The 13233-nt window shown below is 40.3% G+C and overlaps 1 protein-coding gene across 1 annotated transcript in view; it reads right to left on the bottom strand.

Annotated features, from left to right (window-relative positions):
- Positions 1-10191, bottom strand: part of CDYL2 (chromodomain Y like 2) — an 81087-nt gene extending 70896 nt beyond the window's left edge. The window contains exon 1 of the mRNA XM_074969179.1: positions 9966-10191. Within this exon, the coding sequence (XP_074825280.1) occupies positions 9966-9989 (24 nt within the window). The 5' untranslated portion in view covers positions 9990-10191. The remainder of the gene's footprint in view (positions 1-9965) is intronic.
- Between the last annotated feature and the right edge of the window lie 3042 nt (positions 10192-13233).

The raw sequence follows: 13233 nt of genomic DNA, 5'->3' as shown, positions 1-13233 counted from the left end.
AACTGAGATTGTTATGCTCCAGTTTTCAGTTATTGGACTCAACCCACAAAGTTTCAGTTCTGTTCTCTTTGTCATAATCTCCATAATTTAGTATTACTTCAGGAACTTCTGGGTTATTTCCCATTCTCCTTGTATTTGCGTGGAGACACTAGTATATGAATGCACCTTTTTCTAGAATTCCTGTCATTCTGATTACAGTACTTCACTTGTGACGCAGACTTTCATCATCCACCATAAGACAGAAGAGTAATAAAGTACATGCTTGATTATTGGAGTTATGCTAAAGCATCCGTTCTCACATGTGACTGCTTCATTTAGAGCTGCCTTAACAATACCTGCCATTTTTGAAACTGGGAATTTATTACATCCTTGCTTAAGTGGAAACCATCAAATACAGTCTCTTCTCATCACAGAAGGCATTTGGATGATCCATGAACACCAAACTCTCCTCCATCCATGCTTCTATCCGTTAACCTCCAATATTTTCTCTTTACTCACACTTGTCATCAGAAAATTTTCTGAGAAGATCACCTGCCTTGACTCCCTCTTCAAAAGTTCCAGAAGTCATTCTTGATTCTAGCAAAACTCCATTTGTGCACTTTGTTTCTACATGAACTACACTCAGCAGGAATTCCCCAGCAGTATTCAGGATCTGCTCCACCTTTCTTGTCACATTTCTGACACTGAAACACCTGCTGTCCTGTCACAATGAGGTTTTTGAAAGAGGAATTAATCCAGTATATTCATTTGTTAAATGTAATGATTTTATACAACATCATATTACTACTTAATCAATCCTATAAATTAATGAGGTTTTAATAATTTAATTCTGTTATTAGTTTAGGAAACTCCAAGCACACAACATTTTAGGGGAAGATCCACTGACATCTCCCAATATGAAACATTAAAAAAAGGTAATCTTCAATAGCTACAGTATAGAATTCAGTCATCTGTAGTTATCAGTTATAATTTAAACAGCATTAAACATTTAAAAAAGGTAATATTTTACCAAACCTTATCATACAGTCATGTTCTTTTTTGTCCTCCCTCCCCTATCATGGATGACTAACAAGCTATGTTAACAGAAGCTATCTCCTTTACAATCAGCCTGTTATACTCAGTGATGTCAGAGCATAGCTCATAACATCACTGTTCATCACAGTGAATCAGAATGTGATGCTGTAAAAAATGCATTTTGGCCTCACTGAAAGTGGAGCAGATTTGCTGGACAAGAGGTAGCTGTTTACATTAAAATATATTGATAATCAGCATTTATAAGAAGGGTAATAAGGAAAAAGTTATGTAGCCATTTAATTAGGTTTCTGTGAAATGTTACTAAAATAAAAGTTTGCTGTTGTGTGCAAGTGGTAGTGTATTCAAACTAGGCCATTTCAGATTAATGGGAAGAAAACATAAAATTCTATGGAGCATGATACCTCTGAAGATGCACCCCAAAATCTAAATTAACTGAAAGCCCTGGAATAAATCCTCTCAGCACAGATCTTGAAATGATATATCTGCTCAAAGCAAAATTATAAAAAAGGAGAAAGCTATTTTAGGTCATTAGAAACACCTTTCATTAATATATATTTACAACAACATTGATTTTACAGGTTAACTCATTCTACACATATCACTAACATGCCTTTTAACTTATCGTCATTTCTTTTGCAATGATTTTCAACCAGAACTGGTCAGTCAAGTTTATTACTACTGTTTATTAAGCATAACATATTTGCACATGCCACAGCATGTGGAGATTCTGGGTGACACTGCCACCTATAGGCAGTGGGGGATGGGCTACCTACGTTGTGCTAGGGGTTGCACTAGCCTCTGGAATAACCCAGCAACAGGTTCATACAAAGGTAGCTTTAGTTCCCACTCCCTCTGGCCTGAAAGTTTTGTGCTGGACTTCCAAGAGGCACAGCAAAAATCACATCCTAAGTGACGTAACAGCAGTTTGCAAAGAAAAGGGTATTTTTGGCAGAGATTTTTTCAGCGCTATTTTCATTGTCATTGTCTATCACTAAGTAACCCCATGCTATTCACGTATCAGGATGTACTTTAACAGGTGATCTATTTCCCCTGCTTGGCTAAGTTACAACAAGAATCACTGGCTCCTACACTGTCCATCTGTATCAACCTAAACAATGTCAAGAAGGACATGAGAAACCTTAAATATACCCTGCAATATATAGACCACTGTTTAAATTATAACTGATAACGACAGAAGACTGAATTCTACACTGTATCTATTGATGACAACATTACAATTGGTGTGTGATAAAAGAAAATAGACACACCATATTTCCCGCACAGCCTTACAACACTAGCAATCTACAGGATAAGGGCTTTGGAATAAACAAAGCTATTGTGGCACTATTGTTAAACAAATCAAAAGACCAGTTTTCTTTCTCTATGAAACAGAAGAATAATCTTATTTTTATTTATGTAAAACAGGTTGGGGCTCATACAGTTCAATCATCATTTCTACCGCTGTCAATATGACACATTTAAATGGTTTGATACAAACTTTACATGATTCAGACTCACTTAAATAAAAAGAATAGTTAAGTCTTTCATCCAGCTTGTTGACAATACCAAGATGCTTATGGCATAAAATATATTATAAAATTATTTCCCAAAATATATGGGTAAGAGGGACAACAAATAATCTACACTGATGAAAACATACAAAGCCAAGAAAATGCAACACTGCTAAAAGTCAAATGAATGGACAAAGAAACATTATTCACTGAGTAGTTAACCATTACAATTACGCCTTTGATGAAAAAAAGATCAGCTAATTTTCCTCAATATCAGATCACATTTGAATTTCACAATTATTTGTATTAGGTTTGTTCTAAATATATTTTAACTTACAAACACAAATAATTACATAATTACATGACAATTTTGAATAAAACACAAATCTAAGTACAATACATTTTTTATTTTTACATTTTTGTAGTTCACCAAATGCTATCAGAAAAGTTATGATGTGCTTATATACCTAGACAGTGAAGGGAAATATACTTAGTTTAATTTCTTTTGAGAAATGTACTTCATCTTGTATATTTAATGGTGGTTTTACTATAATAGAAAGCATATTTCCAATAGTTTATCCAATTAGGAACCTGGTTATTGCATGCACATTCCTAAGGTAACCTACATTTGGAGGAAATATATCATGCTCTGGATGAAAGAACTTCATCAAACTGGTCATAAAACACTAACGAGATAGAAAATCATTTGGTTTACAATAGGTTTTTTCATACTCAAAATGTCCCAAAGAAATTTCCAATGCAATGAGGAAGCTGGATACCGGTAACATAGTGACAATGTAGGTAAACATGACCGCCGTTGTGTGCACAGTAATGTTTTACATAGCTTTTGACACTAGAGTCTCTTACTAAGCCTGGTCAACACTTAAAAATTAGATCGACCCAACAACATCTCTCAGGGCTGTGAAAAATGTTCTGCCCTGAATACTGTACTATAGTTAGGTTGGCCTAACCCCTGGTGTAGATGTGGCTTGGTCGACAGAAGAATTCTGTTGACATTTTCCCCCTCTTGGAGAGATGGATGAACTACATTGATAGAAAAACCCCTTCTGTTAATGTAGGAAGCATCTACACTACAGCACTATAGTGACACAGCTGCAGTGCCACTGTAGCAGCAATTATGAAGACATGTCTTGAGAGGGAATATTGGCAGAGTTATCCCCTACTCTTTTCTGAGAGTATTATGAAACTTTTTCTTTAATATGCAGAACTACAAGGCGTGAGCATAAGAAACCTCAATTTAACTTCTTACTGAAAGGTTGAGAACTAAATTTAACCTCTCATCCAGCAGATTACCCACTCTAGAGCTACATAACAGTGTCACCACTGGGTACAAGATCAAATTTAATGTGGATTTGTATCCAGAAAGCTTCACTCCACTGTGAGACTTCTACCAACTGAACTAGAGTAGTATTTGCACAAGTTATCTTAATTTAAGTAAAATTAAGTCTCCCAAATACTATTGGTTGTGATAATCCTTCAGTGACACAATGATACAGAAGTAAGTTTCTGGTCAGTTAAATAGCTGATTCTTCATAAAGAGACTTGATAAAGCATTCTCTTTAGCAGCAGTTTTGCTTAAATGTAATAAGGCCAGATCAGCAGCCAGTGTAAATAGGTTTATTTCTATTGCAATCCACATTACAGTCAATAGAGGTATACAAATTTACACCAGCTGAGAATCTGGCTTGATATACTATATTTTTCTGCCCTCACTCCAATAGTATTTTCATTATTTATAAAATCATATGCTCCTTATGTTCCACCTGAAGTCATCATTCTCTGCTTGTGACATCACACATATTCCCACAACAACCAACTGTTATGTCAATAAAGAGGGTGACTTCAGTTTGGAAATAAATATATTTACTTCTTAAACAAACAGTCTGTTTTCAAGTAAATCGCCTCTGTAATGAAAGAGGAGGGCATGAAATAGTTTTAAAATAGATTCCCCCTTCCCAAATGTTTTCCATAAGATAATAGCAGTTTAAAGTGTGGCTCTATACTGGAAAGTGACTCCTTGAAAAGAGCATTGTGTGCTTCCATCTTTATTATGGACTGGTAATCACATTAGCTCAGTTTACATGCCAAAAGTCAATTTCTAAACCCTAGTTCTGTAAACTCAAACAGGAATGTGAAATTCAAGTTGTATTCTTTCTGATTCACACACCAAGACAGGTTACAAATATTCTCTGGGCCATATTCTGTCCTCATATACATCTGTGCAGCACCACTGTTTTCAGATTCTGCCCTCACTGATAGCTGTGCAGTGAGCACAGGTATAATTGAGGAGAAGAATTTGACACTGCAACTCAGTTGGAGCTTAATTAACAATCCTGTTGATGATGTGAGCGGGAATAGACTGCAGCTCACTCTCACATAGCCATATTAACAGGAGTAAAATGTAGTTAAATCTTATTTTTGTCACTGATGTAAGTAGACATGAATACACATAGGCATTGTATCTCTTAATTAAGACAGTTCCATTTTTAAAAAGTCACTTTTCCAAGTAAAACAGCGCTTTAATGAAAAATGTCCATTAGCCACTAATAGTTTTAAATAATGATGAAATTACTGTGGTCCAGAGATATCTACCTGCCACATTCCTCTCAAGAGACTTATCTGCTAGTTCCTTAGATTGCTGAATTAAGATTTTGTTAAATAAGATACCATAATTGGGATTTCCAGTAGTTTTAAAGAACTACGAGAAAATGTTTACATTTTAATCTCGTTGTTCCAAAAACTCTGATTATGTTGGTTTATTATAAATAATGAGAAAATACAGAAAATTTCAGCTCAAAACAAAAACTACACTTCAAAACAAAAATGCCCAAATGAGCTTCAAAAGCTTCTGCATGTTATTGATACATGATATCAGATATTCATCATCATAAACCAGAGCTTATGTTTTATTGCACTGAATTGCTTTCTCTTTGCTAGAAAAAACTTGCGTGCGGCGGTTTGAAGTAAAAGTTTTGTTTCCTATACTTTCAACTCATATTTAATACCAGTGCAATAGCCTTTTTAAAAAAGAAAAGGAGTACTTGTGGCACCTTAGAGACTAACCAATTTATTTGAGCATAAGCTTTCGTGAGCTACAGCTCACTTCATCGGATGCATCCGATGAAGTGAGCTGTAGCTCACGAAAGCTTATGCTCAAATAAATTGGTTAGTCTCTAAGGTGCCACAAGTACTCCTTTTCTTTTTGCGAATACAGACTAACACGGCTGTTACTCTGAAACCTAGCCTTTTTAAGAGACCGAATTCTGTTAAGAGAGGGTCTTAAGTGTTGGAACTGAACTCAAGGTGGAGAATACAAAAGGATATACCAAGGCAATGACAGCAAAATTCATAGCACCAATGAAAAATATTGAAATTTACTCTTGATTATTTTACCTATTCTCTGTTACTGAGATTAATAAAGACATTATATCAATACATTCAACAAGTTATCTAAATTGGAAAGCTCAACAGTGCTATGCTACTGAAGGTCACTGTGGATATGTTGCCAAAGCTTTTATTTAAATTGTTATTGTTCTAAATACTGTGCTATATATTTCTTAAATATTTTAAAAGATTTCATCTCCTGAGAAAATATAGACATAATAAAGAACCTTCTCACCCACCTGAAGAAGCTCAGAGTCATAATTCCGTCAAAACAAGCAAACCAACCCTGGCCTTTTGTTCAACCTGTGAATGCATAGCTGTGCTTGAGATTATATTCTATTCTATTCCGGTTCTTACGCAGTGCTCATCATTGTAATGTCTGAGTGCCCCTCCACGCTTCAATTTAATCTAAAATTTCTTAAAGGGAAAATCTTAACTGCATTTCTGCACAAAAAGGAATATTTGTTTCTGTTGTCTTCAAAATTAGCACCTACTGTCTAATAATATTTGCTGCAAGATATTATCCTCAAATGTAACAATCTTGGTTCTAAGATACACAAACCTAGAACCCTATTATCAGTAAGCATAGAAATCTCTAGGGATGCTCTTCATTTTGTAGCATATATTAAAATTAATTTATAATCCTATAGAATTAGAATATATTTCAAGCAGAGATGACTAGAAGCTATTTGATATTGAAAAGTATAGCAGGACAACATAAAATATTGTAGTTGTTTTGGCTGTAATCTTACATATCCGTTAACCTCGACACAACCTCTTCAAGTCAACACTGCGTTGAAAAAGTCTGTTTTAAAAATAATTTAACAATACAAAATGGATGAATTGTTATATATATATATATATATCATATCTCGTTTTCAGAATTTAAGGGTTTGAACTGAATTACGTATCTCATATGTTACACAAGCAAGGAAAATTTTTAAAATGGGTTAGATGGGTAATAATGCAATATTCTCTTTTTAGTCATGACTACTGTAACCGTAATCAGCTGTAGTAAAATCATTTTTTATCCAATACGAATTGCTTACTGTTACAGAGGTAACTGCTCTTGCCTGATTCATTGAACTTCAGTAAAAATCTTTGAAGGACTGAAGATATTCTTAAGGCAGTTCTACATATACTTAGTAGATTCATAAGGTGTATCTCCAATTAAAAATGTTATGCAGGGTGCTTTAAGCCCTATATCATTCAGAAGTGCAACCTGTTAAAGGTGACTATCATAAGCTATTTAATATGCATCTTGACATCAGAACATTTTACCTGTCCAAAAAAGCAAAAAAATAATGCCACATACAACCAGAAATTAAGGTATGGACTCCAAACACACCACATGTTCATGGTGATAACATCATCTCTCATGCTATCTAACTGATATTTGACATCACTACCTACACAACGGTTATAAGCCTCTTTCTAACAACTCTAGAAAACCCAAAAAGATCTTTAGATGTGGGAGTTTTGTGTGTGCGTGTGTGGGGAGGTTTAGCAGTCATTTAACCAGAGCCTAACAACTGCCAACTTGCAGCATATCAGAATATAAACTATTCAGCTTTCCTGTGGTTCTCTCTCACCCCAATCACAAGCACCTTCACAGTGGAAAGGTTTTTACATGGCATAGACTGAACTGCTAACTTAAGTACCGTACATACTTTTCCCAGCAGCTTGACAGAAATGCAATGATCTAACACCATGTACCATCTCAGAAGGTCATGTTCTAGACATATCAACAAAGTAGAGGTGGAGATCCATTCTTTCACTTACCTGTCCTGATGGATACAACTCATCTTTATTATATATTGATAGGCAAAAACAGCCCAAAAGGAATGATAAAGAATAATCCACAGGCTGCAAACTAGAGCATTTAGCATTGCCTAAGTGCAATTCATGGTACAGTCAAAGACGGCTTCACAGCCTAGACTAGTGCCTTTAAAATGATCATGCTTCAATGCGCTTCCTAGGTTACAAGTCTGGATTTCACAGAGCATTTTCATGGCATGTTGTTACTTACAAAATTTCCACACAATACACGATATTAAATGCAGAGCCCACCTCCCATTCCTACAGGCCATCTGCTCATTTAGAGTAACACAGGGCTCATAAAAGAGCATAGATTTTAATTAATGAATAGGAGCTGTAATAACACAGCCAGTGTCAATGTTAGCGGTATGTGTTTGTTTCCTTCCAGAACCAATCTAAACATGTAATGAAATATCTCTAGGGTGCAAGATTATCTAAAACTTCTGCATGCTCCACAGAAGTTACAAATAGGCAGTAAATGAAGGGCCTAACCAAACCTTTACTTCATTGAAAGTTATGGACCAAAGTCATCCTTGACAGATCTCCTATCGATTACAATGGAGAGCACAGATAAACTTGACACAATGCCATTAATAACTAATTACAAACTGACCCTACAAAATCTATGAAGAACCACGGAAAACAAGTTGACAATATTAATTTAGATCAGCACATGTCTCTGAGCATTTAAGCTCACCTATGAGAGTCCAAGTTCTACTTACTTCAAGGAAACTTAAAGTCCAATTCAGCACAAGAAAGACGCAACTGATCAATATCAGACATTAATTACACCCTTTGTTAGGGGATTTCAAAGGCAATGGCCATGGTAAAAGGGAAAAGTTGATCAAAGATCCTGTGAGTTTTGGATACAAGCCCCCAAATTCTACGATCAAAATAGAGAACACGCCTAGCTACTCTTACTGCACCAGATCCAGGCGCATCCTGGTACATGAGCACTGTAAAAACCCTGACACTTGGCTGGAACTGGAACATGACAATTTTTGGTTGCAAGTCTCAAATTGTACAGTTTAAACAAAGAAGAAGTCTAGCCATTCCAACTTCCCTGACAAAAGGTGGACCTTGATGCATCCTGACCCAGTAGCAGATATAGGACCAGATATGATCTTTTTAAAAAAAATATCTGATAGAATTTGGGACTTGGACCACATTTTGCCAAGATTCAGCTGGATCCACTCACTGGACCCGGTTATTTGCAGTGCCTGGGTCCAAATTCTCTTGTGGACCAGCAGGAGGGACTAGACTTGTTCTTGCTTTGAACCTTTAAAATTGGGTGCGCAGGGTCAAAATTTGGCTGGATCCAGCAAGACTCTACGGCCAGATTTGGTTATTTAGTCGGAGGTCCAGCTTCCTCTTCTTCTTCTTCATTTTATTTATTTATTTATTGGCGCAGTAGGAGCAGCCCGACTTGTGCATGGTACAAATTGGGAGCCTGGAACCAAAGACGGGCAGGATGCACCGAGCTCCAGCTTTTCCCTTGCTCCCTTGGCCGCTCTGGTCCAACCAGCCACCGGGGACCTGCCAAACTTTGACAGTCACCCCCTGCTGCCCCGATCCCCGCCCCGCAAAGCCCCTGATCCCCCCGCAGCCTCCACCTCCAGCCGCCCCCAGGCGCAAGGTGAAGCAACCGGGCGCCTGCTCCTGCACTTTGCACGGCCAGGCGCGGAGCCGCCTCCATCCCTGCGCCTTCCTCCCCGGCAGCGCCGCGGCGCATTTCCCCCCCGCTCCTCCGCACTAATCTGCAGATTCAGCACGTCCAGCGCCGCCGCCGACTTTACCTGGACTTTCTCCACTCTCCGGGCGGCGGACACCTCCCATCCTACCGCTAACTCCGGCTCCGCGCTCACTCCTTCCTCCTTCTCCCTCCTGCGAGGCCTGCTGCGCTCCAGCCCCACGGAAAGTAGGGAGCGAGGGAGACAGAGGGAGCGAGGCAGGGGAAGGGAGGGGAGCGCTCCATCCCGGTGTCCACCCCCGCCACCCCTCCGGCCCCAGCGCACACGCCAGCCCGGCTCCCCCCACCCCCGCCTGGGCGATTTCCTCCCTTCTTCAGGAACTAACCAGGCTCCGCTAAGCGTTTCCGAAACAAACCCCCCGCCGCCGCTGCTGCCGCCGCTGCCGCCTCCCCTCCCTGCCCGCCCGGCTGCGGCGTGCAGCTGCCCCCCGCCCCCCGCCTCGTACCTCGTAAAGGTCCCCCGAAGCCATGCTGGGCTGCGGGACTTGGCGTCTCGGCTGCCTCCTCGCCACCTCTCCCTCTGTCTCCCCCGCTCGCCGTGGAGTAAACTGTGCTGTGCAGAATGACAGGCGCTGGGGCCGGCTGTGCGCAGAATCAGAGGCGAGGAGAGACGGCGAGAGAGGCAGGCAGGCGGCGGGGCTGGCTGGCGTAACCCACTGTGGAGCAGGGCGCTGCGCGCTCTGGCTTCTCTCTCGCGCTGGCCTCAGCCCGCCCCGTCCCCGCTCCAGCCTAGGGGAGGGCGAGGGCTGTCCCCGCCACACGCCGCAGGGAAAGTCCCCGGGCCCTCCGACGTGCCGCCTCCCCGGACAGCCGGGTGCGCTTCAAACTCTTTCCACGGCCAAGAAGGGGGGAGCCCGGACCTGTGGTGGCACAGCCAGGGCAGGGGAGGGAGACGGGTGACAGGCTGGCCTCCAGCCCAAGGGCGAGGCAGGCTGTGGGGCTCACAGGGTGGTAGTTGAGTGTCAGGGATTTCTGGGAGCCTGCGGGAGGGGGTGCCTGCCATCTCTCTCAGGGACAGGATGGCCACCGTGAAGGAACCCAAGGTGGCCAGGGCTTACTTCAAAGCCCATCCACCCAAGGACTGCCGTCAAGGACATGGAGGTGGGAGGTGCTTCCTGACAACCCCCAATGGCCACCCGTAGGGAACGATGAGGAGGCAATGGCACCCTTCAAACACCCTGCCCCCTTTTCTCCTGCTCCACTGGCTGTTGACTTCCTCCAAGTCCCACTCCATCAACGGCCACCACCAGGAAAATGGAGGGTTTCTCATGGCTTCTTTCAGCCATCCCACAGTTGGAGTGGCCACCATCAATGGAGCTGCCCATGACTGGCTTCAAGACCCTCCTCCAGTAGATATGGACAGGTAGTCAACTTCATGAAACAATGTCTTTATGGAGAGTGCAATATGGAACAGTTTCTTTGCTCCACTTTGCTCCTTTCTTGGAGCATGGGAAGGCTCACCAACTTGCCCTGAAAGGCATTTACCCCCTTCTTCCCACCTCACACCCACCTTTATCTGCAACAGAGGTGAGGTGTCGTTCAGAGAAATTTCTCAGAAGAGGAAGCTTGCTAGGTACCTTGTGTTCCACCTCTGCTTTGCCTCTAATCTGAAATGTTTGGGAAACCCATTAGGCTTTGGAGACTGTGCAGAGGATGAGGGGAGTCCACTGGATGAAGGAGTCTTATAGGTCCATGCTTAATGTCAGCCTGATACCATTTTATTAGGTGCTAGCAGACTAGGATGGATCAGCTTTGCCCTTGGGCAAGGTTGTCCAGGAAAAAAGCAACTGGGGAGTCCAGCTGAATGCATCCTGATGGGACATACTCCAGAATGCCCAGACTAGGATTCTTCCCCTAGATCTGTTTAGCCACCATGCCCCAGGAATGTCCTGAACACACATGCAGCCTCTGCTTTCCACAGGATGGGATAGGAGCTGCATTTTTTGTGTGCAAGGAAACCATCTGGAAATAGGCTACATTTTGGAGAAACATTTTGATTAAAATGTTCGAGGTGGCAAAAGACTCTTTTGCAGTTGGGTGCCATTACAGTAACATAAATGATTCGCCTCAGACTTCACAACCCCAGATCTACCCAACCCGAGGGACTTATCCCCACAGGTGAAAAGTGATCATCTTCTCAATAACAGCTTTCTTGACAATGGAGAAGAAAGCAAGTAGATTCTGCTTTGGTAGAACCATTGCATCTTGACTTCATAGAGACCCTGTTGTCATCGAGCTCCGTGTTACCTGGTTTCAGATTTGATGTTTTCACCTCTCTACAAGGCGCCATTGACCTGTAAATAGCATGATCCTTGTCACAGTGCCTTGATAGATGACACTGGATGCTGTCAGGTGTGGCTATGTTTTGGCCCTGTTTTCTATTTGCCCTCACTTGATTGGTATTTATCATTTTGGTTGTACGATCTCATCCTTTTGAATGCTTCTGTAATACATATGAATGTAAGATTTGTTAATAGAGACAGCTTTGAATAGAAGGTGGAAGTCAGTGATTAAATATTATATAGTCATTCTACTTTGTTACTAGTAAATATGGTTATTTTGGGCATTGCATTGTCTTCTGAATTTTCATTTACAATGAAGGATTCAAATAGAATAAGTACCAATATAGTATAACTACATACTGTTGTACGTAACAGAAATTTACCAATGCTCAGTACTTACAATTGATTTTTTTTCAATTTTGTATTCTCTTTTACCATGACGATAGGAAATATTTATGTATATCTTGACTGACTATTCAACCTACCAGTATCCTGAATTGTGAATATTACATCTGGTGATTATGAACTTGCCAGCTAACCAGTTTAGTATTGACATATGGGTCAATAAAAACTATATAGTATAGTATTTTGGAGCTTAAAGCCATTTATGGTTCATGTGGTCTACTGGATGATATGATCAATTTTAAATTCCTAAGAACAAAGCTAGATTGTTTACCGAAAAGCTAATAGTTTTGTACAAGTGAGTAACTGGAGCTCTGTTTTAGGCTTATCAATTTGCCAGCAATATTTGAATTTTTTGAGGTCTGATATTTAAGTAGTAACATGTTGAAAGGATTAAGAAATATCATAAACTACCCATGACTGGAGCATAATTAGTAATTGTCACAGTAGAAATGCCTTTATGCCCAAGAAATGGATTACTTGATAATCGCACCCAGTGGTTTTGCCTTAATGTTGTTGTAGAACTCCTTTGTTAGAAAACAAACACATTATTTTGTGCTAAAGTAAACTGAGATTGGTAGTTTACAATAGCAACTCAGCCCTTTAGAATGCTCACTGAGCAGAATGCTCCTTAGATGTAGATACATTTAATTCATTGCCCTTAAGATTCTAGTTTGCAGGACACATGCCTGCCATTGTGCTCCTTTCCACAGCAAAAAAACAAAACAAAATGGCAGTCAAAACAAGTGAGTCACTTCTCAAGTGAGTCCTACGGCTTCCTTTTCATATTTTTTTCTAAGAATTAATTTCAAAGATGTCTTAAAAATGACCCTTCTCTAGTTGTTGAAGAACATGCATTGATACCTTATGGTACATCTTGATACTCAAAAAAGATATCTCTAGTCTTCCATGTCATATTGTTATTAAACCAATGAGAATTAGAACAACCACCCTCTAGTCACTCTTGGAAAAACTTCTGGGGGGTGGTTTATGTTTTAAATGTGCCTGCAGGAATATTACACCATGTTTA

The sequence above is a fragment of the Natator depressus genome, chromosome 12 (assembly GCF_965152275.1).
Source record: "Natator depressus isolate rNatDep1 chromosome 12, rNatDep2.hap1, whole genome shotgun sequence".
Lineage (NCBI taxonomy): Eukaryota > Metazoa > Chordata > Testudines > Cheloniidae > Natator > Natator depressus.
This window is presented reverse-complemented; position numbering and strand designations above follow the sequence as displayed.